Source organism: Lynx canadensis, chromosome F1 (assembly GCF_007474595.2).
Source record: "Lynx canadensis isolate LIC74 chromosome F1, mLynCan4.pri.v2, whole genome shotgun sequence".
NCBI classification, from domain to species: Eukaryota; Metazoa; Chordata; class Mammalia; order Carnivora; family Felidae; genus Lynx; species Lynx canadensis.
In genome coordinates this window covers 65,428,430-65,456,389 of record NC_044319.2, presented here as the reverse complement: position 1 = coordinate 65,456,389, position 27,960 = coordinate 65,428,430, and the positions used below count along the sequence as shown (strand labels likewise).

Here is a 27,960-nt window from a genome sequence, read left to right as displayed (position 1 = left end):
AGACAGTAACAAGACTATATTCCTTAAACCGCACATTTTGCCTGGCGGTGTTCTGCCTTGCATTTTCCTCCTCTCCCCAACTGGAAAATGAGTGTGAGTAAGTGTGTCTCCAAAGAGGACTGTCCTCTTCACAGTAGTCCTGGATTTGGCAGATGTATCCATAGGAGTATTCAAGAACAGCTACGCGACCATAACGTTCCTAGGCTGGCCACATCGGGAACACCCCCAGCCTGTCCTGCCTGTTTTTCTGCCCTTCTAGCGATGTCGATGTCGTGGGGGAATATCATCGAGTCCTAAAGATCTGAACTTAGAAAGCATTTGACTTCTTGCCCTTCCTGTGCATATCTCTGCCACGAAATAAAATCGATAATATAAAATTCTTCAGTATGAGCAGTGTCCTGGTGGCTCAGTCGGCCAAGCTTCCGACATCGGCTCAGGTCCTGATCTCACAGTCCGTGGGTTTGAGCCCCACGTTGGGCTCTGTGCTGACAACTCAGAGCCTGAAGCCCCTTTCGGATTCAATCTCTCTCTCTCTCTCTCTCTCTCTCTCTGCCCCTCCCCCTCCACACCCTGTCTCTCTCTCCTTCAAAAATAAACATTAAAAAATGTTTTTAAAATTCTTCAGTATGAAATTAATACCTGCCAACCTGTTTATCGTTGCTCCCAAGACACGTATCTGCTTGATACTGGAATGCACTGGAATTCTCCATGGAAATTCCAGAGTGCATATTTAATTCAACTTCATTGCACCTGATGTCCCCTTCTCATCTTTTTGCCCTCCATAATTATGTAAAATAAACTTGCAGTTTCTTTCCAAGACAGATCGAATATGAGCTTTGGAAGATAGTGAGTTTATATGTGCGCATCGTTCAAAGGTAGACACGATAACTTTAGGCCCCTCTTTCTGGAGCCTTAGAATCTACAGTTGCACGATAATTGGTTAGCAGTGATCATTGCCACAGCTCTGCAGCTCATGAATTTGACCTGATGGTAACGACTGCTGGCTGAGGACACTAGTCAGTTTTGCCAAGAAAGCGTTCCCCAACGGCCTCCTGAGACGAGGGAAGAAAGCCAGAAGCATTTGCATTCAGCCAACAGGACTGAGATTCCAACACCACCTACCTCTCGGGCCGACATCTCCGTTTCCAACAGCTGATGTTTCTTGAGCAAGTTTCCGGCCGAAGCCAAATCCCTGGCCTGATCTTTCATGGCCAGCAGTGTCTCTGCCTGGAAATAAAGGGATATGCAGCGAAGCTTCCAGATGAAGCCTGTCCTTAGGGAGAACAACATTAGCAACCATGTCCCCCAACTTTCCCCAAGAGAGTCAGGTTAAATCCATTTAACTGGCAACATTTACTAAGCTCCCATGCCCCTGCCCTTCCAGGTGCAATTACCTCTGAGAGCCAGAACTTAAAGTCCTGAATGCTTGTGTTGAACCTCTGTTGGCGACTCGCCTCATCAAGCTTTTCTCCTTTGTCAGCTGTTTTCTCAAGCAGGTAGTCCCACTGTCTCTGCAGTTCCTGCAGTTGTTTCTGACCCAAAGAAACCTGGGGGTTACTATGGTCTTTAGGATCCCGAGTCCTGTGACAATGTGAAAGGCTTCGGTAGGGGGCTAGGAGTTAGGGCTTAGCCAAAGTCGGCCAGCACTTGAGGGCCATTTTAAGCCAGTCGTGCTCAATCTGGGTAAAGAACAGCAGGTGCTGGGAGGAAGTCTGAAGAAAGGGCCCTGGGTTGCTTCTACAGACTGATGCCTAAGTGGCAAAACCCTCGGCAGGAAGGATAGAAGACGCCAAGCCAGCACGATATCACTTGGGCATTAAGTCTGAGGCTTTCTCGGAGCCCTAGGTCCTGGGCTTGACGAAAGTGGTAAGGTCTGAGCCTCACGGTTTTCTCACTTCTTTTGTGTGGCAGCGGAGGGAAGACCGGTAACCACAGAACACGCTCCACATCCCTACCCACAGAAACTCTGAAGCGGGAAGAGGCTTCTCCTCATGTGCCTTTTAGCCCAAACCATCCTGAGCAGAACCCTTACCCTCACGGTTTCTTCATTGCCATCACATGCCTGCCGCTGAATCAAAGAGTTCCCCAAGGTGAGGACTCCCTTCACCTGCTCGGTTCGGCCGTTGACCTCATTTTCAAAGGCCTTGTGCTTCAGGTATTTCCTCTGAAAGGAAATCAGAAACTAAATCACCCTGGAATCTAGGGAAGTGAGATAGATACATTCTGGGTAAAAGAAAAGAGTGAATGCGCTGTCATAACTAAGGTGGTGACTTCTGAAGGACTCACCCCTTCACGTTAGACTCAGAAGCCCCTGAGGGCAGGGCAGGGATCTCAACCATTAGGAAGAGTTGAGTGTTAGGGAGATACCCTGCATCCAGAAATCTGGGGATGCCAGAGTTTTCCAAGATTCCCATATTGAACTTGCCTGAATGTTGGTGGGATCTTTGTAGGATTCATCACAGGCCGTGGGCAGCATCTCACCGATCCATTCCTCCAGATCCTCGAGGTCACGGTAGAATTGTTTGAGGTCAGCATAGTCACCAAGTTTTGTCTGCTCAGCAACCAGTAGTTCTTTGAGAGCCTTCCATCTGGAGGAGGAGGCTAGGTCGCTCTCTGCCCTCGACCCTCGAGGGCAAATGCCCAAGTGATATCAAGCTTTGATGCCATAGCCACTAATCTTGCCATTTGCCAAACTGTGCCTTCTCCTTTCATTATTTATAGACTGAAGGAGGAGGAGATTTCTCCTCAGGTGCCTTTTGGCCCCCACCATCCTGAGCAGAACCCTTACCTTCATGGTTTCTTCACTGCCATCACATGCCTGCCACTCCATCAGAAGAGTTCCCCAAGTTGAGGACTCCCTCCACCTGCTCAGCTCGTCCATTGACCTCATTTTCAAAGGTCATATATTATTATATATTACCCGTTTTATTATATTGATAGGCTTAGTTGTCACAGAATCTCATTATTTTCAAATATGAGATACAGTGGTTAAATCAGGTATTTTTTTTTTGTTTTAAGTTACCTTCCATGACTTTAATTCTGTGACTCTCGATCAGAAAGGCTTCCAAGTGTCAAGACAGTTTCAGGCATTTAGAAATGAGAAGGACTCAGAGCGTGACCCCCATCCTCCATGCTAGCCAAGAGGTCCCTTCGTTCCATTTTCCTTAGCTCACAAAACACTTGCTCAGGCCTGACCTGTCCAGCACCCGTTGTAACCGAGCAGCAATCTCCTCCTTGGCATAGTGGTCATCAGCAATGAGCCGATCCGCAACATTACCTAGCTCTGTGATCTTCTTGTCCTGGACAGAGGAGAAGAAAAAAGCCCAGACGCCTAGAGATTAGACCTCCAGGGCAATCCCAGACTCCTTCCTAGAAAAGAACAGAGACACCCTCTGTGGCTTCACACGGCGGGGGGGAACCAGAGCCAGAGGGTACATGACTGCCACGAAGGTGGACTTAAACTCAACAGGAAGACAAACGTTAAGAATGACACTAAGATGGGCTCTTTAGTACTGAGCTCCCTTAAAGAACAGACTCCTCCCATGGCCGTCGTAGAGGGTGAGTCCTGCATTGGGTGGGATGTTGGCATAAGCAATACTTAAAGTCACTTCCAATGCTAAAAGTTAGGTTTTAAAAGGCCGGGCTGGCAGTAAGACGTTCCGATGTCGTGTGTGACCTGGGTAAGACTAAGCCACGGTGTCAAGTTGCCCTATCTACCTCAGAGGTTTCTGTAAGAAGCAAACGGGAATTAAAATATTTCTAAAGAAATAAGTCATACAGAGAAAGACAGATACCATATGTTTCACTCTTATGTGGATCCCGAGAAACTTAACAGAAGACCACGGGGGAGGGAAAGGAAAAAAAAAAGTTAGAGAGGGAGGGAGTCAAATCATAAGAGACTCTTAAAAACTGAATAAACTGAGGGTTGATGGGGGAGGGGTGGGAGGGAGGGGAGGGTGGGGGATGGGTATTGAGGAAGGCACCTGCTGGGATGAGCACTGGCTGTTGTATGGAAACCAATTGGACAATAAATTTCGTAAAAAAATATTTCCAGAGCATGAAATGACATGTATGTATCGGTATTTCTGTTATTATTACTAACATTTATTATTGGAACTCTTAGATTGGTTGTTATTACCTGGGCATTGATTGCTTTCTCCAAATCATCCCGTTTCTTCATCAAGGCCTCCAGACTGTCTAAGGGGCCCGCTCTCTCTGACCTCAGGAAATTCTCTCGTGCCATCATCCAGCTCTCGGCCTGATCACAGCTCCCATGGAACAACTACGGGGAATTAAAGGAGAGGTTATATTCAATCCAGGGCACCAAGGACAGAATCTATCCCTCTCCTACGATACTGATATAAGAGATGCCGTAAGGGGTGCTTATATTCTCCCAAGAAACATTCATACCATGAATCTTACCTATACTGGACCTTTCCCTCTTCCCTGAAACCACATCTTATGTTTTCAAATAAGCTATAGTGTATATTTATACAGGCTCCATTCTCAGGGTGAGGTTTCCCATATGTTGTGCCTGGTGGATGCTGGCTGGTTATTTCTTTTGGATTGTCATAAACACTAACCTCACGGTCGTCAATGACCCGCTCGTACCTTCCCTCAGTGGCTATAATCACTCCCTCTTCTTCAGCCTCAAAATATTCATACATTTTGTTTTATTAAGAATCATCTTATTATGCTAGAATCGGCTGTCTACATGTCTAATTTCACTAAGAAAAGGGACGTTATCTTACTTATCTTTCTGTCTCGGGGGCTTTGCACACAGTAGCGTAAGAATAAGAATCATCAACCAAACTCTCAATCAATGAATACATTATAATAATAATCACCCCATCCCATGCCAAGAGCTGACCCCCATTTTGTTTGGCTCTTCTAACAGGGATCAGAGCAGAGAACACCACAATGATGAGAATACAGGGGCAGATAGTCAAGGAATGTCCTTGTGCTTATGGGGTGGTGCGTCCGGTGAAATGAGCATCTGGAGTAACCATGCACACTAGCATAGAAGGAATGGTCTGAGGCTATCCTGCTAAACGGTGTGAAGTTTGCTTTACCTGCAACTCCAGACATTGATGCAGCATCTTCTTGCGTTGATCCCAAGCTTTCTCTAAGTCACCTTTCTCTTGCCTGACCGCTTCAAGCTTTTCTTGAATTTCAGGGCTGTCACGGTGCCCACTTCTTACAAGTTCTCCGCCGAATTCCTCTAAGGCCTGGAAGGTGGGAGCCTCAGCCTCCATGTCAGCATAATGCCCCTGTGTTGGAAAAGGGAAGAGACTGGTGACGCCAGTGACATCTCATCAAAGTCGTAAGATGAGGGAAGGTCGGGAGGTCATGTGATCGGCGGCTATGGCTTTTGTAGGCCCTACCGAGTGTCGCTCCAGCAGGATCTCTGTGCCAGTTAAATCCTCAGCCAGCTCCTCTGATGATACCATGCCACCAATGCCACTCATCCAGTTCTCTAGGTCCCTAGAGAAACAGACATATTGGGATTGACAGGACGACCACGCAGCTTGTTACAGGGCTATCTGTCCTTGGCTTTTTCCTCTCTAGAAAACATTTCTAGAGTAACACTTTCCATCTGTCTTTCTCTGCTTCGTAGGCCCTCTGCAAACAGCCCTTTCACTGTTTGACTTAATAATGGCAATCCCCCACGTTTGAAAACGTCTTTGCATGTATTATCTCTTTCAGGTCTTGCAATAATCCTGTACGGAATTCTGGGAACTGTTTTGTTCTCAGTTTGGAGATGAGGAGGTCAGCCTAGAGAATGTAAGTGATGTTCTTATGCAGTATGAGTCGAAACAGACATCTGGACTGGAACCCAGACACTCGAATCCTGGACCGACACATATTCCATTACTCGTAATGATTCTTGTCCCTAAAAAGTGGATTCTTCAGTTTAAAGATCGATCTTTTATGGAATCTCGAGGAAGGCATGTCTTCGCTTTTACTTTGTTCCTAAAAGAATCTAGTACGTGCTCTGCCAGCACGTGCACGCGCACGCACACACACACACACACACACACACACACACTCACACACTCCATGCTGTCGATGAGACCAGGGCCCATTTCTTACTCCAATAGCAGTCAAGAGGTATCATAAGGAGAGCTAAAGTCCATCACCCCAGAGAGTAATGTCAAGTAATAACGTCCTGACTAGCAACCCTGCGTGATGCCCAAATTAAGCATCACATAGAGAGCGTCCTTCCTCTTGTGGAAGAAACAGCAAACATCCACTCTGAGGCAGAAGGGTCTTTTCTCTTGTAAACTCATGTATTCACTTAGTCAAACAACTAGGGTTCACTGGGTGCTTATTAAGTACCAAACATTGCAGAAGAGACATATTTGTGTCTCCAAGGAGCTCACACTGTAGACTGAAAGAAAACAAACAAACAAACAAAACACAGAGGCTAATACCTATTTTTTCAAAAACAGCCTGAAAAGCAAAAGGGTCATAAAGAAGTAGAATCAGGTCAGAGTTGTTTGGACAGGGGGGATATTATTTCTGCATATTGAAGAGTAAGATTTCGTAAAGAGAAAGAGGCAGCATTTGACTTGCAATCTGAAGTCAGAGCAGAATCTGTATATACACAGAGCTATGAGTACATATATGATTGTGGGGGGCATCTATGGATGCTATTTATTTATATTGTATGAAAAATGATAGCTTTCCAGAGAACCTGAATTGAGAGGGGATTGCCAAGTGCAACTGCAACTATTTACCAAAACTTGCCTCCTTTTTTTTTTTTTTTCCAAAAGTATTACATTGTGAGCTACTACTTTCTGGATCCTCAATTCCCAACACTCCTCCCAGGAGACTGATGAGATGGGGCAGAACGTGGAAACTGTTTCACAGATAGAGTGTATATTTGCTCAATTATGCTAATGTCTAGACTCTCTAGCAAGGCGATGGAAATTCTCTAAGATTCTATCTCAACACTATCTTGACCCCTCTGACATGCGATCCGCTGCACCAGCTGCCCCTGCTTCATGAACATGGTACACCTTTCCTATCCTTGTGCCCTTGTTTGCTAGTTCCACGCATTCGTTAGGATGCGTGTTTGGGCTGTGTTGTGTTCTACCATGGTTATCTGTGCTCCTCTGTCCTTTCTAGTAGAAAGAAAACATCCATATTCTACAGCTGCTGACATAGCTCCCTGTATACCGTCTATGCTCTAGGCTTACTTGATTTACCTAGATGGCGTCACATTCCTTCCAACTTGGGTATCCTATGGCTTGAACTACCGAGCTGGAGCTTTTTGTCTTGCCAGAGGTGTGATCCGGATGTGGACATACCCTCCAAACCAGCCGTGAAGAACACCTATACTCAGACTGCTCCTGGAAGGTCTATGTAGAGACCAAACACGGAAACCGCCCACCCCACTTGGCATAGTCTGCCTCTGGAGCTTTACCTGGCTCTGTTGAGGAACGTGTAGAATTGCCGGGCCTCATTTAAGTCGTGCTTACGGTCCTCCGTGCACCCTAGAAGGTCATCCCACGTCTCCTTCAGCTCCGTTCCCTGGTTCTGCAGATCACCAGCGGCATCTGGGTGGGATTCACTGAGCCGCTCTGCCGTCTCCCTCAACATGGTCACCTGAGGAGGTGCAAGGACTGAATCTCAGCAAAATAACACTTCCGAGCGCTGGCCATGTCCACTCCTCAAATAGACGTCAGTGAGGTACAAGAACATCTTACTACTTCATAAAATAATGCCAACCCTTTGGGTACACACAATAACTCCCAGAAGCAGTCAAACTTGACATTATCACCCTTCTTTTTAAGATAAGAAGGTTTCAGTTAAGTGACTCTGCTGGTCAGTGGCAACATCAGTTAGGAGCCCCCAAGGGTCCTGACTTTTAATGTGAAGGTCTTTTTAGTATGGACATTTTCTGTGCTCTTTTTGCTCTGCACGATAATACCAAGCCACACGATGCCCTGTGTTATTCCAGTGCACATCTGGCAAGTTCCAGGGCTTTTTTTTAGAGTGGAGGGGGATTATGTGCTGTCAGTTCCTCACAGAGGGAACGGGAATATGATTGGCCCAGGCTATCCTGGGTGTGGCCAGTTCCCCCTCTGTCTGAGGCTGTGGGCCTTCTGTATGGTCTAGGCACCTGGAACCCACTACAGAGGTACTTGGACAGTAGAGGTCATTGCAATATGCTTTTCCCTCTGTGTTCATGGTCCTGGGCATGTCCTTTTGGTGCACCTGCTGTAGGGACAGATCTAAAAGCAAGTATAGAGTAAGATAAGGAGAAGTAGAAGAGTGTGGGACTGGGGAATGAAAGCAATAATGAGGGCACGGACAGGTGTAAACGAGAGGGGGGGACGTTGGGACAGCTTGGGAGCGCACACCTCACCTTCTCTTCCAGAGGCATAAGGTCTCTCTCAAAGACCTCATGCTGCCGCTGAAGGGCCTGAACGCTGAACAGGTCTGAGCCGAGATCAGCAGCCCTGAGGGCCTGGAGCTTCTTCTCAATCTGCTCCTTCGTGTCATCTGCTTCTCTGGTTCACGAGAGGAAAAGACTAGAGTGACAGTGGATTCCACAGGCAGACCAGCTGGCTCCAAGGAAGTCATTTCCACCATCACCCCCGTCACCCTTTCCGAGGTGCCAGAATGTAGGCTCATTGAATTGTCCCACCAATACCTGAGGCATAGGTACAATTCCCATTCCCATTCTCTATAGGCAAAACTGAACCCCACGGGGGCCATTTTCTCAAGGTTATTCCACCGCCACCTGGTGGAGCCTGTCTGCACCAGCTGGCCTGGCTGCAGAGTGCACACTTGACTGCTTCCTGGCTTTCCACCTTCAGTCCTTCTAAGCAGCCAGACCCGTCTGCGTTTTCCTTTCTCTCCTCTGTGCTCAAAAATACACGTATGCACGGTCAAGGCATTCGGTCACCATTTTGTTTGTTTGTTTGCTTACTCGCCTACGGATGTGTGGACAAAGATTTGGAATCGGATGTAAAAAATGGTCGAATCGATAGTCAGAGCCAATGTGATAACCTGTTGCCTACTGCTAGTTCAGAAATCTAATGACTTAAACCTCTTGTGTCTACTCCCCGTTGCATTAACTATCATGCAGGCTGCGAATTATGCACCGGGATCCACGAACTAGAAATTAATGTTCCTTGTCTGGGAGGACCCCGCGTGCCAAGAAAGGAATCCACTACTGAGATGCCCAACCCCCTCTTATCTCTGTCTCAGGGGTGCTGTGCTGACCACTGTGCGTCCCCTGCAGTCGTCAGCCTTGGGGGCTTTTCTGGGGTACCTCCTCACCTGTGAAACATCTGGACGGCGTGGGCGCTGCCCAGCAGCTGTCGCTGCTCTTCTGCAAGCCTCTGCAAGGAGTCCCAGCGGTTATTCAACTCCTGAAAGAAGCAGACACACAGGAGTCCGCGGGAAAGCCAACGCCAAGTCGCTCGGCGCTGTCCAAAGACCAGACGAGGCTTGCATCATGGCTGTTTCCACGTGATCTCTTCCGAAACTGCACAGGTTTCTTTCTTTCCTGGATAGTTTGAGCTTGGCCCTCATTCATGCTGTTAAGCAAGGGATCATTTTCCTTCCCCAAATGACGTTCCAGGGTGGAACCATCAACCCTAGGCCAGCAACCGATGTTTGCTGCTGCAGAGACTAATTACAGTCTCCAAAAGGTGAATGGAATACGTTGCCTTGGTAGTTAGAAGTTTTTTGCCATATTTCTGCATCCTAGATTGACCGAGCTAAACAACCACTTAGAGCTGTACTTCTTTATAAAGAGGAAACAAGTTATTCCTATGCACACGCCTTCTCCCTCTCACCCCATGTCGACCGCCATAAAAGAGGCAGAGGACACATCTTCCCTGGTTTATGACAACCCAGAGAGCTGGAGCGGACCTCCCACTCACGTTCATCAGATCTTTCGTAAAATCTTTATGACTTTAGGTCCCGATCTAAATCAGGTCTAGAAGGCCCCCACCTCCCATCTCTACTGACCTATAGTTTTCTCCTTCCTTCATCAGATCTCATCAGCGCTTGTCCCTGCCACTAAGCTTTCCTGACTAACCCTTTTCCACCGTCAGAGCTTCATAACTGCATTTTCTTTGTATTCATGGTTTGGGCATGAATTTTCCGTGTTTGTAAGAAAAGATGGAGGTATGTGCTGCGATCTATAGGTTTCAGATCAGTTTAAATATATACATGGTTAGACTGTTTGAACTATTGTCTTTGACCTTATCTGAAGCCAGCTTTAGACCTTCTGCCCGTTCTAGCTGATCTGTGGAATATGACGCTGAATGTATTTAAGTGAGACGTAGACCCCCAGACCTCAGCCCGGCGGTGAGGAGAAATGGAAGGAGCTTCACTTACCTGACGTAGCTGAGCTCCTTCTGGCGTTAGAAGCTTTTCAAACAGAAGATCATCTGCCACCTTGTTGATATCCCTCAGCCGAGGCTCATTGGCCTTCAGATCCTGGGTGGGAACATTTGTCCAAAGCGCTATAAATCCCCTTCTCAGGAATCTTCATACCTTCCGGCTCACCTCTGCCCCAACTTGACTAGACATTAAACATACTGCTAACCTCGCCTGCGAAGCACAAGAAGATGCCCTCCGATCTGCCACTAAGAAGAGTTACCTTTAAACTCCCTGACCCTCTGTGGCTATCAAGAACTTGGCAAGAGAGCTTCTATTTTTCTGGAGTGTGGAGCACATCTAATTTCCTAGATTCCTTAAAATTCTCTCCTGGATTAAGTGACGCCATTAAAGGAGTCTCTCCCTGAGCCGCATACTGTGGTTTCCAACCAGTACAAATTCCTTTGCTTTCTATAGAATTTCACAGACTAAGCTGTGACCTGCTTGCTTTAGGTCATGTTGTAAGAAACCGCTCTGAGGAGCTTAGCACCATGCCTATGGGGACGATATTGTCCATTACATTGTACAAAGGCCTCCTCGTGGGAGGCCACGAGCTTCCTCGTGGGAGTGTCATTCTTGGTGTTCTTTTATAATTTTGTCCTTGCCTCCCTTCCTTTCACTGTCCTCTTTTCTCTTTCCTTATGTATTCTGTGTATGTATATACAATCCATATAATTCCTATTATCTATCTATCTATCTATCTATCTATCATCTATTTATCTATCATCTATCTACCCATATCTACCTATCTATCATCTATCTATCTATCTATCTATCTATCTATCTATCGATATCTATATCTATCATCTATCTATCCATCCATATGCCTGTGTATCTATCCATCTATTTACCCAGATTTCTACCTATCTGTCGTCTATCTATCCTCTATCTATCTATCATCTATCTATATGTCACCTTGAATTCTATGTAGAAGGCATCATAAGAAAAAGAAAGGAAAGGAGAGGTTTATATTCGCCACTAGATAACGTATAGAATAAATCTGTGAGAACAGAGGACAGAGGGTTTTAGGCAGGCAGAAACTTAGAAACTGTCTAGCTGTAGGGGCACCTGGGTGGCTCAGTCAGTTAAATGTCCAACTCTTGATTTTGGCTCAGGTCGTGATCTCATGGTTTGTGGGATTGAGCCCCATGTCCCCATGGGATGAGAGCTCTGGAGACTGTTTGGGATTGTCTCTCCATCTCTCTCTCTCTATCTCAAAATAAATAAATAAAAACTTAAAAAAAAAAAGAAACTGCTTAAGTGTAAAGTCAGGTTGTTTTCCCACCTTCTCACCCCAGCTTCCCCCCTCAACCTGAGCTCCCAGAACACAGCGCAGTGTGGGGCAAGTGCTGAAGAACTCAGGGAGACCAGCAGTCCCAGAAGGGTCTAGGAGCAGCAAGGACCACAGGCTGCAGAGTCAGGGACTAGTCTCCTCTGTGTTTTCCTTCTAGCTCCAATACCCAGACAGGGCTTTGAAATGTGGGACCCTCAGCAGCTCTGGGACGGATATTTGGCAAATGTGAAGTTGAACAACCACTTAGGGGCAGGCGTGGAATAAATGGAAACAGTAGTCACTTTCAGAAAGCCGTCTAGAGGAGAAAGTTGCTCGTTCTCACCGTTTGGAACTCGTCAAACTTCTTCTGCAGCTCCCAGACATCATCCAGTTCCACCCCGGTGTTCTCTGCCTTTTTCTCTTGGATCCACTCCAGCATGTCGCCCGCCTCATAGGCCAGCAAGAACTCGTTGTAGCGTTGCAGCAGGCGACATCTGCGTTCCTCGGCCCTATCGAGGAGGGAGCGGTACCTGCGCGGAACCAGGGAGAAGCGGAAGGCGTCGTGAAACACGAAACATGAGACGCGTCTTTGCCAATAAGAAATGATTAGCCAAGTACTGTCTGGGTTGGCAGCCTCCAGAACTTACTGCTTCTCAATCTGTTCCTGGCGCTCAGTGATGCTGCCTGGTTCTTCTCGTCGCCGCTGCGGGAGCGTGGGAAACTCATCGTGAGCCAGTTTCCTGACGTAGACAGCGGGCACAAAGCCTTGGTGGTCACCAGCTTCCACCTTCCACCAGTCCTGCGGAGAGAGAGATCCCCACTCCTTCCTTAGGTCTCGGAAAAACACAGGTAGGAGAAGCTTCAACTCTCATAACGAAGCCTGTAGGCACAGGCACAGGCTGAGGGCAAGAGAAGCAAACCACTGCTTACGACTGGCGTGTGATTTTCACAGATGTTGGAGGAGGTAAATAAGGACTTGCAGGGATTGTTCAAGTCAGCCTCCGAAATCAAGGATCTTGACGTGTGACATTAGACCTTTAACTACAGTGGAGGTTTTCAAAAACCTCCTTTTACAAAAAAGTTGTTTGAGCTCTTTTGAAAAGAGCCAATATTTGGTTACTTTTCTCACAGACCCGTCTCTGCCACATTGAAGAAAACCGAGTGGACAAAAGACTTCTCTTTTTTCAGGGTCCCCCTAGCCCCGACCATTGGCGTCCCATCACTAGGGCCATTGGCACGGAAGGGAGACAAGCAAGGAGACGAGAAGAAAGGGACAGTTTAGTATCGCAGAACTGCCATTCATAGTTTATATGTCTTTGGGCTAATTACTGAAGCTTTTTGGGTCTTCATTTGGTTCACTGTAATTGGTGTTGTAACCCCAAAAGATAGCTACAGGATCTCACACGATATCTGGAAGAAAGTTATGACTTAATAGATTACGGCGATTTAAGAGAGACCGCAGTAGAAAGGTGTTGGAGGCCAAAACATGGGTATCTGGCAAGGTTGGGCGAGTTGACCATGGAAGGGCCATCTTGCCGACGGGAAGAAGGTCAGAAGGGAGACTCACCTTGTTGATGGAACTGAGCAGAGTTAAGACGTCATCTTTCTTCATGGTGACTTCTCGATTGCTACGGGCCTCAAAGTCATACAAAGCCACCACCCTCTGTTCTCGGGCAGCTCCCTCCACTGGTGCAGCCTGTTGTTGCTGGACAAAAGCAGGAAGCAGATCATGTCAGGCACCTGTTGGACCCAAGGGTGGTGGGTTGCCCTGGGCTGAACGGAGGGGAGAGCCTCGGGCTGGAACCTCCTGCACGGCTACCATAAGAGACAGAATGCAACATGTCGCTCCCAGAGATATTCTCCACCGTGATACAAGAGGGGACAGGCCGGCTGGGGAATATGAACACAGAGTGAGCAAGTGAGTTTGTAGATTGTCAGAAACATGGCAAATGCTCTAAGCACCAGTTCGTAAGCAGGTAATAAGGGATTAAATGCACCAACACTTCAGAAGATTGTTTGAGAAAATGAAAGACCCACTATCTCTCATCACCTTCTCCATTTCCTGGGCCTCCACTGACAATCCTTCCAACCTCTTTTAAAAAAAATTTTTTTAACATTTATTTATTTTTGAGAGAGAGAGAGAGAGAGAGAGAGAGAGACAGAGCATGAGTGGGGGAGGGGCAGAGAGAGAGGGAGACACAGAATCCGAAGCAGGTTGCAGGCTCCGAGCTGTCAGCACAGAGCCTGATGTGGGGCTCAATCTCACAGACCGTGAGATCATGACGTGAGCTGAAGTCGGTTGCTTAACTGACTGAGCCATCCAGGTGCCCCGATCCTTCCAACCTCTTAACCCTTAAATTATCATGTCAAGGAAATGTGGGCCTTTGTTTTTATGTTTTATTTATTTTTGAGAGCAAGAGAGACAGAGCACGAGCAGGGGAGGGGCAAAGAGAGAGAGGAAGACACAGAATCCGAAATAGGCTCCAGGCTCTGAGCCGTCAGCACAGAGCCCGACGCGGGGCTTGAACCCACGGACAACATGATCATGACCTGAGCCAAAGTCAGACACTCAACCGACTGAGCCACCCAGGTGTCCCCTGGCCTTTGTTTTTAGAGATGGGTGACTTACAGCACAGGAAAGGCCACAGAATTTCATAAATTGAGACCATAAACTGAGATCAAAGACCTTGTATCTCTCTTTAGCAAGCAACCTGCTCTCCAAGGTATTTGATTTCCTACCGATATACTTTCTGCCAATATCACACCTCTGAGAGAAGGAACAAATTATGATCCCCCCTTTGTAAGCAATGGCTCACCCCTTCTTCAGATCAGAGCGGAGGGTGTATACCTCCCCTCACAGGCCCCTCTGGTTTTCTATCCCTCGAGTACTGCGTGTCCTCCACACACACAGACGCACACCCGTCTGCTCGTTTAGGCTCCACCGCGCCAGCCGAGGACGGCGGGCATGCAGGCTCTGTGCACACATGGTTACTGGGCATACACCGCCTGTCTGTTGTCTACTCCTGGCATGTGAGTCCACAGCCTCTCCTTAGAAAGGCTGTTCCCGGTGTTTCTGTTGTTCCTTCCACTACCCCAAGGAGGTGCCCCCATCCTCTTCGGAAGAAGCCTCCACTGCTGGCTCTGGCTCCGGGCCAGCCTCACATTCTCCACCATTCACATGCGCCATATCCCAAATGCACCTGGCCATTCTGTGCCCGGTGCTTCTTGCCTAGAGAAGCCCTTCCTGTCCTCGTCTGCACAGTGAACCACCTTAAAAAAATAACTCAGATAAAGCGGTTCGCCTCAGCTGTGAGGATCTGCCTAGCCTCCAACACTCTTATTTCAGGAGAGGGGAACACTCTTTTCTTTGAGACCCCTTCTCCTGTTCATGTATCTATCATATACACTTATTTGCTGAAATCTCTGATCTCCTAATAGACTGGAACTGTCCTGCTGTCGGGATTATTTTTTATTCCGGTTCGCATCGGGTAGACATCTAATAAATGTATAAAAACAACTAAGAAGGAAGACAAGGAATCAGGAAGGACTGTAAGAATGAGCTATAAATAAAGGATAGGAGTGGGAATATAAAAGGAAGGAAAACAGAAAACGAGAGTACATCAATGAGAACGTGATCGCTCTTACGAGGAGAACCCCTTCCGGATTAAATCTCTGCAAACGCTATGAAGAGGCTACAATTTCTGCTGATAAGGACCCTAGAATTTAGCATTTTCTTTGCAATTGTTTCCCAGTTATTGGAAGTAAAAGCCAGTCATAAAGAGAGTCCTGTGTCCTCTGGTGGGGATTGTGGCTTCTGGCATCTCAAAGCCAGAATTCTCACCTGGCAGGCCTCCGCCTGGTCCCTCAGGGCTTGCATACTGTTCCCAAAGGCACTCAGGTCCACCAGGAAGGCCTCGTGCTTCTTTAGAAGAGCCTGGATTTGTTGAGGAGGGATCGTTAGAATCGAATACAGGAAGAACGCGAAGAACGCTATGCATTCCTGGGGGTGGTGGGGCTATAGTCTCGGGTTATATCGGTTGTCCTCATTCTCGGTAAGAGACACTTTCCATCTATAATAAAGAGGTCTTTTGCTAACTCTAAATTGACAAGGAGTAGGAAAACAGGAGTTAGAAGGTCAACAATTTCGATATATTTGCTTAATCAAAACGAACTCAAAACAGCACAAGTGTTTTATCAACACACATCACAGCTAGTGACGTTACTGTGTAGGATTCAACATTAGCATACTTTAGATGCCCACTGCAATTATCCCCAGCACTGAAGGTTTGCTAAATATGATACCGGCTTACCATAAGGCAATGAGCAAGACCTAGAAGATAATTATGACCCTTAGGGTACATGTCTGCCCGGTTTTATTTCAATAAAGTAATTGTAGCACATATGCGTTAGAACCATGGTTGGTTTGCGAAATTCCAAGGCTAGCCTTAGAAGGTTAGGATGGGACCAAGACAGGGATGGCTCTCTGGTCATGCCTTTTGGGTTTAGATAATCTTTAAGGAATCTACAGATCTCTGTGGGATCGGGAAAATGTAGTGTACCTCTTAGGACCTGTGTCCACTGCAAGGCTATCCCAGCTGGTGAAGGCCAAATGTGTTTACTCTGGAAGCCCCAAAGAATCTAACAGAGCGTGCGGCTGTCCCGCAGTCTCGTGCCATTTGGTACGTACTAGACGATGTCCACCCCCATGCTCCCCTTACCCCAGCTGCTTCTTCATCGGCCCCATAGTTAGTGTTGTCTACAATAGGCGCCTTCTCTTGGATCCACGCTTCGGCTTCATGCAGGTCAGCCAGGTACTGCTGGAACTGGACATTGGCCTCAAGATCGTTCTGCCGTCTAGCTGCTCGAGCCTGGAGAGACTCCATGTTGTCATTCAAAGCCTTGACCCTGGAGGCCACATCTTCTGCAGCAAAGTGCCCTGTGGAGTAGTTAGTTAAAAGAAGGGTGAGTACTCCCCTCCTTAACATCACCATACCTCACTCCTTTTGGTGACCTGGGAGAGACAGAGAGGGAGGTAGGAGGACGCTACCGTGGGCAGTCCGTGTGGCGATGATAGAGGATGGGTGGATGTGCGTGGCAGTGAGTGGGGTGGTGTGGTCTGTAACACGCAGACCTGAAACAGAATACCCAGGTGTGGGTCCTGCTCAGAGTTCCAAAAACATACACTGTCTAGAGTAAACAGAAAATCCAGCCGATCGTCGCTTCTGCCCGGAAGGTGCTTAGTACATAGGAACAACTAGAAAACTGGGCAGATCGCAAGATCCGATGATGTTCACGCAACAGGCAGAGGATCGTGACTCATGAGGGAAGGGGCAGAAATGACATGTGCCCCCCCATGCACGGGGCAGTCTCTAGGCTGTGCCGGAGGGTGAAGCCAGCTGTCACACCGGGCCGAGCAGGCGAGCCAGAGCTGGGGCAGGAGGGACAGCCGGAGCCCACGGAGCAGAGGGCCGAAGAAGGGTGCCGCACAGAGATGGGGCTTCGGAGGTGTGTGCCGAGGTCCCCTCGCGGGTTAGACTGGTGCCCCCTTGCGCACGTGTGCAAGGAGACCCCTCCAGGTGAGGACAAGGTGGATGCAAAGCAGGAGGCCCCACATCCCTGGGGCCCATACGGGGCTGCAGATAAAGTCAGCGCCCAGCAAAGTGCACTGGGATTACAACACATGAGCTGAGTTCTGGCAGAACTGCACCCCAGTAGTGGCCCCATCTCTAAACCAGTTCCAGGATGCAGTCTTCCTTGGGGGTTCCGAGAGGCTCAGTGATTGCCATACCCAACAAACAAAGAACAGCACACCAGGTTATACTGTGATCAAATTTCTGAAAATCAGCGATGAAAAGCATAAAAGGGTAAGAGAGAAAAGAGACACATTCCACACGGGGGAGCAGAGATCGTGGCGAGAGCGGACTTTACATCAGAAACCCCGCGAAATCAGAAGACAATTCAGCAGTGTCTTTAATGTACAGAAAGACAGAGGCTGTCTCTCAAGAATTTTATGTCTCCTGAAAATGGGTTTCAAACAGAAGGCAAGGGGCGCCTGGGTGGCTCAGTCTGGTTAAGCGTCTGACTCTTGGTTTTGGCTCAGGTCACGATCTCAAGTTTTGTGAGTTTGAGCCCCACGTGGGCTTTGCTCTGACCGTGCAGAGCCTGCATGGGATTCTCTCTCTCTCTGCCCCTCTCCTGCTCTCTCTCTCTCTCTGTCTCAAAATAAATAAATAAACTTAAAACATTATTGAATAGTCACCCTTTCAGATACTTAAACGGAAAATTTTAAAACAAAAGAATAGACAAGTGTGTATTCTATTCACCGTTAGAACAAAAGGGCATTATCACACATCATGCAGGGAACTTCACTGTGCATTTATGAAAGAAAGCCTATGAAAAAGGCAAGTAATGTGTTAGCATTATTATGAAACCCACAAAACCACAAGTGGAGAATCACTACTCTAAACTGAACACACATACACACAACTCCCCTAGACACATACCCCACAGAACTATAGCTACTAAACACATATGGAGAGAAAAATGGAATCACAAAAAAATGCATGATTAACCCAAAGACTGTGGAAACTGGTAAGGAGAAATAAATAACAAGATGCTAGATTTAATTGCAACCATATTGATAATTGCATTAGCTGCAAATGATCTAAACAATCCCAATAAAAGGGAGAGATTATCAGATTGTGTAACATAAAATCAAAGCTTAGCTGCATGCTGTCTACAAGAAATCTGCTTTAAGCATAAAGAAACAGAGCACGAGCAGAGATAGAGAAATATATATTGTGCAAAGATGAATCAAAGACAGCTGGTGTGACTGTGTTAGAGTCGTGCTAAGTGGGCTTCAGGGTATGACCAGGGATACGGAGAGCTATACCATAATGTTAAGGATTTAAATTCATCCAGAAGACACAACAAGCCTAAATATCTCCGCACACAATTAACATAGCTTCAAAATACATGAAACGGAAACTGATAGAACTGAAAGAAATAGACAAAATCCACAATTACAATTGGAGATTTCAAGGGAAGAAAAAATAAGGTGAATCACTGTAATAACATAGCAACCACAAATGAGTCACCGTTGAAGTCTGAAATTTTGCAGAGCCATGTGAATTTTAAACTATACTTTTGATAACTGGATCCTGGCTGGCAACAATTTATTCTTTTTCTGGCCCCAATTTATTCTTGAATCAAGGGAGAAATAATCCCAGTGTAATCTACTGTTGCTTGGAATTTGATGCTTGGTTTTGAGCGTCCTATTTAAGCAGTAGGGGTTTCTGAAGACGGGAGGCCAGGAGGGAAGAGACATATCAAGACTATATAAAGTAAGGGATTTAAATAAATGGTGCTATTTGCCATCAAGACTATAAGACATTGGGAACCTAAGGCAAGTCTCCACAGATCTGGAAGCTCCCAAGTGGGGAAAGGGTGTGATCTGTTTTATGGGGCTTTAGAACTTCAATTCTAAATTCTGCAACTCCTAGAGAATATATCGGTTATTGGCATAAAATATTTTCTTTATTGGCTTAATTGGAAAATAGAAATGACTGGTTTGTGAGGTAGGAGGGTTCCTATTATTGGCATATATAAGCAACATTGTGTCATCATCGCACCTGTCAGAAATGCCCAAGGGGAATTTCTGCATTGAGGGGGAAGGTGGATCATTTGTACCTTTCAATTCCCACGAAGCCCTAAAATGGAACAAACTTCTTCCCTTAAGTTTAACATAGTGATGATTGGCCAGTTCAACCAGAACCGATCGTACCTTCCTCTACCATTTTGTTTCCCCTCTCCGTTATCGTTCGGACGTGTGGCTCATGATTGGCGATGTCATCCTGGATGACCTGGTGTCTGTTCAGAAGTTTCTTGGAGGCAATCAGGTCCTTGCCTACAAAGAAAAATAATTTCAGGGCCTGGTGTGGTTCTAGTGTAGAGAATAAGAAGAGGCTAAGTCTACTTGTTTGTAACTCTTCGACCTACAAGTTCTTCTTTTGAGGTTGTGATCTCTGAGTGCATTTCCTGAAATTTATATTATTTTTCTGAATTAACTCTGCTCAGCGTTGTTCTTCCCCTTGCCTCTTTGTGCTAAGAAGATTCAATTCCTCATTTTACAAAAGACAATAAATAAATCACTGTTCTCTTCGGAAGATAGGTAGAGAGGCGAGTAACTCCTCAGCTAAAACTTCCAATATCTTGCAACCAATTGTCTTTCATCAGATTACTTTCTAAAAGGTAGGCTCTTGCACTGACTAATACCCACGGGTGTCAGAAAGTTATTAAATCTTCCAACTTAGGTTGTTTCACCAAGAAAATGGTGTGTTATCTGTCTTGAAGTTTTCTTTGTTAAGATTAGAAATGACATATAAATGCCTCCCTTGCTGTTAACATTCACAAGCACCTCCTAAGTGGTATGCATGGTTAATTTTCCTCCACTTTCTTGGCTCCCGAGTTCCAGGTGTTGACTTTACCGTCCCTTGTCTCCTGTCCATGGGTTCCTCCCTCTTCCTTCAACGTCCCTTCCTTATACTTCCCACTAAATGACTTTCCAGAAACTGTGCCCATGGACTCTTCAAAGAGGTCTTTTCTAGAAGTTTTCCCAGACTGTCGTCATCATCGGCTTCTCATAGACGTGGACACTGAGTTCTCCTTCCACCTGTGGCCTCCCACTGATGAACTGACAGCTCCTTAAAGACAGGAAGTCTGTACTTTCTCTGCTATTCTGCCCTCTTTTACCCTTTCAGAAGCACAGATCATTGCAAAAGGGAGGCACTGACGCTACGGACAAAATCACTTGGTACCTTAAACACTAACCATGGCTGCTCAGCCAATGACCTTGGCAATATGTTAGAGTAAGTAGCAAAAAGCTGAGCACTCCAGCTCTTCCCAGAGGTCTTCCATTCGTGACACTGTTCGTGACTTATTCTAGGAGGTAAACTTTTCAGTATGAATTTTTTAAAAAACCTCCTATGGAAGACTGGAAAATATTTTCCCGAGTGTGCGGGGAGAAAGCTGAGAGTAAACCCTGAAAGCACCCCCACCATTGCGTCCCAGCTCTCTCAAACGGTCTGCACACCTGGACCTCCCCTGTGGCTCTGCCCACTCATGGTCAAGGACTCACCAAGGTAGGTGGAAGCCACCGAAGGCTCTGTCTCTTCTATCCAGGCTTCCTCATCCTCTGTGTCCCTGAACAGCTGCAGCAGGTGCAGAAAGTCAATGAGCTTCTTTTTCCGGGTGGCCAGTGGCTCCTTCAGGGCTTCAAACCGGGACACCAGGGACTCCCGCCTTGCTTGTATGTCACCAGCATTGGGATGGCCTATTTCTTCAAAATATGCTGCCAGGTCTGTGAGGCTGTCCACCTGATCCTGAGGGAGAGACGGAATAGGTGTCAGGACCCCAGGGGATGAGAAAGTGAGTCAACCAGAAGCGGGCTCTCCGGAACATCACACACAGTGTCTACACTCTAACCACTCCGTGGATGAGCTTAAGTCACAGTCTGGTGGGATGTCAGGGGGATAACCCCGAAACTAAGAGCCTAACGTATCTGCATCGTAGTCCTCGCCCTGCTGGCAACGTTCTCTGTGACCTCGTGGAAGTCGCGTCACCACTGTGGGCTTCAGTGTTCTTAACTAAAACATAAAAGAAGTGGGATTCGAGATATTTCCAAGCTTTGCATCCCGGGGTGCCGGAACAGGAGGAGGCAATGTTGTCCAAACCTTCTCGTACAGGTGAGAATCGGGTGAAGACACACACCGGAGGTGACCTAACTAGTGAGTGACGAGCCGGAATACGAAGCCCAAGTTTCTGGCAGGGAGGGTGTGATGCCAAAAGTAGGAGAGCCCACAAAGCCCCACGAGCCACGGGGTTCTGACAGAGGCCACGGGCACCCAGCGCCATGGCCGCGTTAGAGAAGATCTGAGGAAGGGGCAGCTGACCAGCTAAAACTCGGGCAGTTTTACCTTTGGTGTCTCGCTCTCTTTTTCTCTCGAGAGTTACTTATCACGAGTGTGCTCGGAGCACGTAGGGGTGCCCCGGCCTACCGCGGCCAAAGGGCTGGCGACCCACCTGGCGGGTGGCCACAGCGGACTCCAGGAGGCCGTGTTTCCGGAGCAGGCTTTGGATGTCTGCCAGGCCTTTCCCGTAGTCCTCGGAGGCAGCCTGCTCTTCTGCCTTGTCCAGCCAGTGTTCTAGGTCCTCCGCGTTGTTCTTGAACTGTAGTTCCTGGTTAGCGTCATGCAACTGCGTCCCTGGAAGAAGGCGTTCGGATTGAGACAGGGGCCATCGCTTTTTCATTACACAATGGCACCCCTTCCATCAACGTAAGTAGGAATACAGTATGTTGATGTTCTGATGAGAAAAAAATATAGATAACCATCCTGGATGTGGTTATACAAAAACAAAAAAAAAACAAAAACAAAAAAAAACACCTTGAATTTGTAGAACTCGGATGGCATTTGTTTTTAAATAGGGTAGCGTTCATTCTCAAAACAAAGGTACATAATCAGTTTATTCCCTGGTGACTTACAGTTCCCCTGTATTAAATTGTAACCATCCTGGGTATTTTCCTACGACGTTTGTTACTCTCTAATGAGGCCTCCTTTTCAAAGGAATCCAAACCCAAGTACTGCGTTTCTCCAGGGAAGGATAAAATCGGGATTGGTTCCATTTGAAATTTCGAGGTGTCTTTTTTATAAATGTCTTTCTCAGAACATTGCCAGTCCTTCTTAGTCCCCATGATGAGCCACGCCTCACGATTATCTCTTCCAGAAAATGCCTTGATTATCCACACTGTTCTCAACTAAACTCTTCATTCTTTGACCTTACAGCAATTATTTGCATTATATCTGTGAGGAAATTTATGTGTCTCCTGATGTGGGGGAGTAGCAGTGACGTCTTATTGTTACTGTCAGGTTAGATTTCCCCCTAAACCCAAAATTAGAATGTTATCCAACAGAATGAGCATGATACATCTCTCCTATAACTAGGGCAGAGTCATGTCTATAGATGGAGTCTGCATCTAACAAGGAGATTATTGATGGGAAAACCTCTTTGTTTGTGTCAATTTACTACAATTGATTTTCTTTTTTTTTTCCAATATATGAAGTTTATTGTCAAATTGGTTTCCATACAACACCCAGTGCTCACAACTGATTTTCTAGAGAAAGGAAGTTAAAGGTGCCTAGAGATTATTCAAGTAGACATGCGGCGATTTGTTTTTAAGAGCTTACGGCAGAGCCTGAACACTCTCAAGGAGGCAAAAAAACCAAGTCGTCAAGCCCTATTCATAAGAATAAATTTAGCAGGAGCATCACATGTGGTGCTGACAGCCTTAATGTCTAAGTTAATAACCCGGGTCATAATATCTGGTCTCATCTATAGAACCCAAATATGTGAAACTTGAGGTAAGGAGTCTAGTTCTAGGTGCATAGCCAATGTTAGATTCATGGCTCCAGAATGTTTATTCGGGAGAAAGAAAAAAAAGTGGGAGCAAAGTGAAGAAAACAAAAGTAATTTCGCTTAAACCTACATATGTGAAGAGAACATAAAACTGTCCATATCTAATGCTGTGATAAATTTGGGTTGGATTGTAAAAACCCCTTGATCAACAAACGGCATTCCTTCTCACGTTGGTCATTCAAGGTAGCAGAGATGAAAAGGGTAAGTTTCAGAATTTAGGAAGTAGCCTTTGACCAAAACCCTTGCTCCTCACCTTTCTGCTCCATGGCTGCCAGCAGCTCCTTCCAGAGACTGACAACCTCAGCCACACGAGCAGTCACCTTGTCCGCGGCGTAGTGATTAGCCTCAATCATTTCCTGGCCAGTTTTCTCCAGCGTGTTGAGCAGGCGTTGATTATCTTGCAATTCCTTTTTGAAGTCTTCTTGCTTTTTAACCCGGCTCTTCAAGTTCTGAGTATCCTGAGACAAGACCGAAGACAAGGAAACTATTAATCTAAAGAATGGGGAGCAGGAATTTTGAGGATAGGGGTCACTTGTCCCCTGTAAACACAATGGCATTAAGGAAAGGAAACAAGGCAACAGTCGTGGTCCAAGTACTGAGCCAGAGAAGGTTAGCAAACTCACATGGCCATCCCCTCCATCTATCCACACAGCACATGTGGCTAATCGATTCTTACACGTATTTCTACAGAGCCTAGATAACTCCTGAAGATTAATTTTGAATAAGGCATGCCATGCAAGTATAAACAATCAGAGAACCGTCATGAAAGGTGAAAGTTTTTCTCATTCCTGTCCTGATACTTGAACCATTCACCCCTTTGCCCCATCTGGAGAAGATCTGTTTACCCTCCATTCCCTGGAGGCACAGCTCCTCTAAAGAATGCAAACACAGGTTATGGAGTTTCACAAAATGAAAGGTACAGATAAGATGCTCAGGATCAAGGTATACACCGAAGACTGAATGAAGTCAAGAAAAGTAAATATTGTGAATAGATATTGGCCTAGAAATTAAGAGACTAATTCCAGCCTTGACAGTAAATGTGGAAGTGTAGGAATATATATATGTGTATGTAATAGTTTATATTACATAACACCGATGAGTGAAAAATACGCATGTTACACAACCCCAAGGTAGAGAAATCTATGGGTCAGAGGTAACTCAAGAATTTGCCTAAGTCGCATAACCTGAGACAGAACAGGGAGAGAATTCAAGCCCCGGTTCACCTTCTCCAGAATTCATGCTTCAAACGCTTCTGTTAAACTGCCTTTTAAATAACTGTATAACTTTGGGCAATTTCCAATTCAAATCCAAATTCCCTTTCCAATTCAAATTTTGTTGGTTTCTCATCAGTAAAAATAAGGAGCCATTCCCTTCTAGATAGAAAACTGTGTAACTCTGTATTACGTCAAACCTTGAGGTTACATTTAGGTTCCTGGTAGCTTTCAGTAACGTGAACATCCACCGGGATCGGACACAGAGTGTTCCTATTCTAAAGGTGCCCAGGAGAGCAGCAGAGGGGGCCAAGGGGCAAGAAGCAGCCGAATAAAAAACAGTCCCTCCCTTTCCCCGTTACGTTACAGGACATTAGAAGTTGTGCCAGGGAAGAGGTGAGAGGCAGCAGGGCACGGGAAATCCAGAAGCCAGATTCTTGGCTTTCAGCTTGATATTGCGTCTTGAGGGATTCATGACGCTCCTCTGTAAAGGAGGCTCACCTGCTGAACACTACTGTCCTTTCCACGCTAAGACTTTTGTCCCCCGAAACTCAGTCCTGCTGAGTGTGCCCAGGGTCTGAAAACCCCGCTTACCTTGTAGTCTTCATCATCGGCCAACTTTTTCTTCTTGTTGACCCAGTTCTTTAGGTCATCTGAGTCCTCATACAGTTTCTGCAGAAGCCACGAATCCTCCAGAAGTCTGCGCCGCATGGCAGCCCGGGCACGTAGGGCATCCCGCCGGGACAAGAGCTGCAAAAGCCGTGACCACACTCATGGTCAGCACAGCCAAATATGGACACCTGAGATTCACTGCCCACCTCAGTGCCCATGCCCCCAGTGCCTCCCCTGGCCCCTCGGCACAAGCAGGCAGACGTGCGTCTGTGGTCTCGGACATACGCTATCCCGGAGAGCAGCGATCTTCTCGGAGTCATAATGGTCGTTATCGATCAGCTTGGTGGCATTGTTGTCTAAGGTCTGAAAAACAGAAACGATAAAAACTGGAGTGGTTTTTCTACTGGGGCCCCTGAGTCAGCGGCCAGCATTTGGCCAACTGTAGACAGGAAGCCCAGAAGTGTGAGAAGAGTACAAGTTTTGGGATTGGAGATCTGGGTACTAGTTCCGACCTCTGTCACAACTTCTGTTTCAAAAATGTATACCTGACAAATTAATTACCCATTTATTCCATAATATTTTTAAAATCTAGTTTATGGTCTATGCATTTTGGTGTCACTTGAAGGTGAATAGTTGATCTATTCTGAAGTTTTCAGGAGGAAGCACTGTGGATATAGTCATGTCCGGTAGCCAGCACCTTCTCTCTCTCTCTCTCTCTCTCTCTCTCTCTCTCTCTCTCTCTCTCCCCCTATCTGTTATACATCTGTATCTCTAGCTGCATGGGAACAAGTATCCAAAACATTTACTCATATTCATTCATCAACTCCTCAGATTTTTAGAGCTGAGAATGGGTTAAGGGATCAGGAATAGGAAAGTAATCTTAAAATAAATGAAGCATGGGGGCAGCTGAGTGGCTCCCTTGGTTAAGCGTCCAACTTCAGCTCCGATCATGATCTCACGGTGTGTGGGTTCGAGCCCTGCGTCAGGCTCTGCACTGGCAGCTCAGAGCCTGCTCGGGATTCTCTCTCTCTCACCCAAAAATAAATCAATAAACATTTATAAATGATATCATTTTTAAAAGAACAAATTATTTTAGCTTTTACCCGTGACAATCAACAGAGTGATCACATGGATTGATAAGAGACCATAGTAATCTCCAGGTTGACTGAAGATTGACAGGCAGGGCTTGGAATTTTATGGTTAGGGTTGTTGCTGCTGGTTGTGGTCCTATATGCAGACGTGTGTGAGTTAAGAGCCAGCACCAGCCTAGGAGACAGCCAAAGACATAGAGTCTACCGGACCAATAAAATCTTCCTGCACTTGTCTGAGCCCTGCTTATATGTTGACCAGTTTCTGGGACATTGTAACATAGGCTTCACAGGAAGACCGTGGTTGCATTAGATGGGAGACATAAAGCTGAGGATATACAGGAATGCATAGATGTTACTTAGGCATCTAGATTATACCAGAGAAAACTAAATGGAGACATTCCTGGAGAAGATCAAGCTAAATAAATAATACGTTATAAGTAAAATACCTTTCAAACTTCTAAGTAATGGTTCTCTATCAGATGTGGATCCAATAATAACCATTCACACTGTAGAAAAAATAAGGCCGTCCTGCAATTCGTCGGAAAATGCGAATGGCCAAAATCTTTAAAAACTTTCGAAATAACGCTTTGTGGAACAAGAAATGTGATGGCAAGATGGGTATGAATGCTTTTCTGGATGTTTCCTCTTTTAAAAGTAATCCTCACGTTCTGTCTGGCAGTGACACGTGGTCCTCTCTGAGGACGGGAGTTGTCTGATGACGCAAACAAACATGGATGCGGCGCCCACACCAGGGGCGCTTCTTACTGTGATCTTCTCCTCCTGGGCATTGAAGGCCTCCTCAAAGTCATCATGCTTCTGCAGAAGGGTTTCCACGCTGCCCAGGGAGTTCCCCAGGTCCTCATCTTCCAGGAAGGCCTGTAGGAGACAGAGAGACACAACTCCGTTCTCCTCACTGGTGAGAATCATTGCTTTTGGAACACCTCTGACACAGGGACTAAGGATGGAAGGGAGGTGGTGGGAGAGCAAGGTGGGATTAGCACATGGCGGGATGGTGTGTGGGGACCAACCTCAAACAGCAGGAACTTCAGATGTCTTCCTAATCCTCCCGCACACCTTTACCACCTTTGTCTCTGGGTCTGTCCACATAGAATCCGCCCGGCCAATCCAGGCACCATTCTGAGCCCCCAGCGCTGCCTCAAGAGGACCCCTCACCTCCTTCAGGACATCTCTGCTTAACCCTGACTCATCACAACTTTCTATCCCTGATCGCTTAGCAATTTGATATGCATTTGGCCTCCTGTTGGCTTGCGGTTAAAGCCCCTCTGCTGTGTATTTAGGTATTTTTCTAGGCTTCTGTTCATGAGGGAATTCTAAGAGCCTCATGGAAAGGGCTGCTCTCTTCTTCTCCCCATGGATCACCCTCCAGGTCCTAGGAGAAGCCCCAGCCCTCAGCAGCAGCTGTGAGGGTACCGATGGCAGTCCCGTGGTAAAGGGTCCCCTCCCGTTACCTCCTGTCTGCTCATCCAGCTGTCCACCTGCTCACTGTCACGATAGAAGAGGTGCAAGTACAAGCACTGTTCGTACTGATGCTTCCGCTGGTTCCACAGCCCTCGCAGGGCAGCCCAGTCGTTGGCGAGTATGGTCATCTTTGGAAAGGAGGAGACAACGTGAGCGCCCAGTCAATGCCAGGCCTTCGGAAGGACACACAAATGAACAAGAAGCGGGCTTTTCTCTGAAGACATCAATGTCTAGGTGAACAACGTGGCAGGGAGATGAGGGTAAAGGCCACAACAGAGGCACAACGATACGCTTAATACGTAGAAATGAAGAAGAGATGAATTCCGATGGGAAGAAGCGGGGAGTAGAGTGTGGCAGGTGTTGCACCGAACAGGGATTTAAAGGGTGGGGATGGGGACCGGGATCATAGGAGGGCACG

General features: G+C 46.6%; 1 protein-coding gene across 1 annotated transcript in view; it reads right to left on the bottom strand.

The window, feature by feature from the left end:
- Positions 1-27,960, bottom strand: part of SPTA1 (spectrin alpha, erythrocytic 1) — a 64,277-nt gene that overhangs the window by 22,274 nt on the left and 14,043 nt on the right. The window contains exons 11-35 of the mRNA XM_030302491.1: positions 27,533-27,670; positions 26,829-26,939; positions 25,258-25,335; positions 24,955-25,110; positions 23,403-23,607; positions 21,758-21,939; positions 20,814-21,057; positions 19,461-19,583; positions 16,396-16,613; positions 15,519-15,611; positions 13,245-13,382; positions 12,325-12,476; positions 12,021-12,207; positions 10,363-10,464; positions 9,295-9,386; positions 8,375-8,519; positions 7,430-7,611; positions 5,385-5,484; positions 5,073-5,270; positions 4,139-4,282; positions 3,196-3,299; positions 2,426-2,588; positions 2,033-2,164; positions 1,395-1,532; positions 1,123-1,227 (exon numbers count right to left, since the gene is read on the bottom strand). Coding sequence (XP_030158351.1) covers positions 1,123-1,227; positions 1,395-1,532; positions 2,033-2,164; positions 2,426-2,588; positions 3,196-3,299; positions 4,139-4,282; positions 5,073-5,270; positions 5,385-5,484; positions 7,430-7,611; positions 8,375-8,519; positions 9,295-9,386; positions 10,363-10,464; positions 12,021-12,207; positions 12,325-12,476; positions 13,245-13,382; positions 15,519-15,611; positions 16,396-16,613; positions 19,461-19,583; positions 20,814-21,057; positions 21,758-21,939; positions 23,403-23,607; positions 24,955-25,110; positions 25,258-25,335; positions 26,829-26,939; positions 27,533-27,670 — 3,630 coding nt within the window. The remainder of the gene's footprint in view (positions 1-1,122; positions 1,228-1,394; positions 1,533-2,032; positions 2,165-2,425; positions 2,589-3,195; positions 3,300-4,138; positions 4,283-5,072; positions 5,271-5,384; positions 5,485-7,429; positions 7,612-8,374; positions 8,520-9,294; positions 9,387-10,362; positions 10,465-12,020; positions 12,208-12,324; positions 12,477-13,244; positions 13,383-15,518; positions 15,612-16,395; positions 16,614-19,460; positions 19,584-20,813; positions 21,058-21,757; positions 21,940-23,402; positions 23,608-24,954; positions 25,111-25,257; positions 25,336-26,828; positions 26,940-27,532; positions 27,671-27,960) is intronic.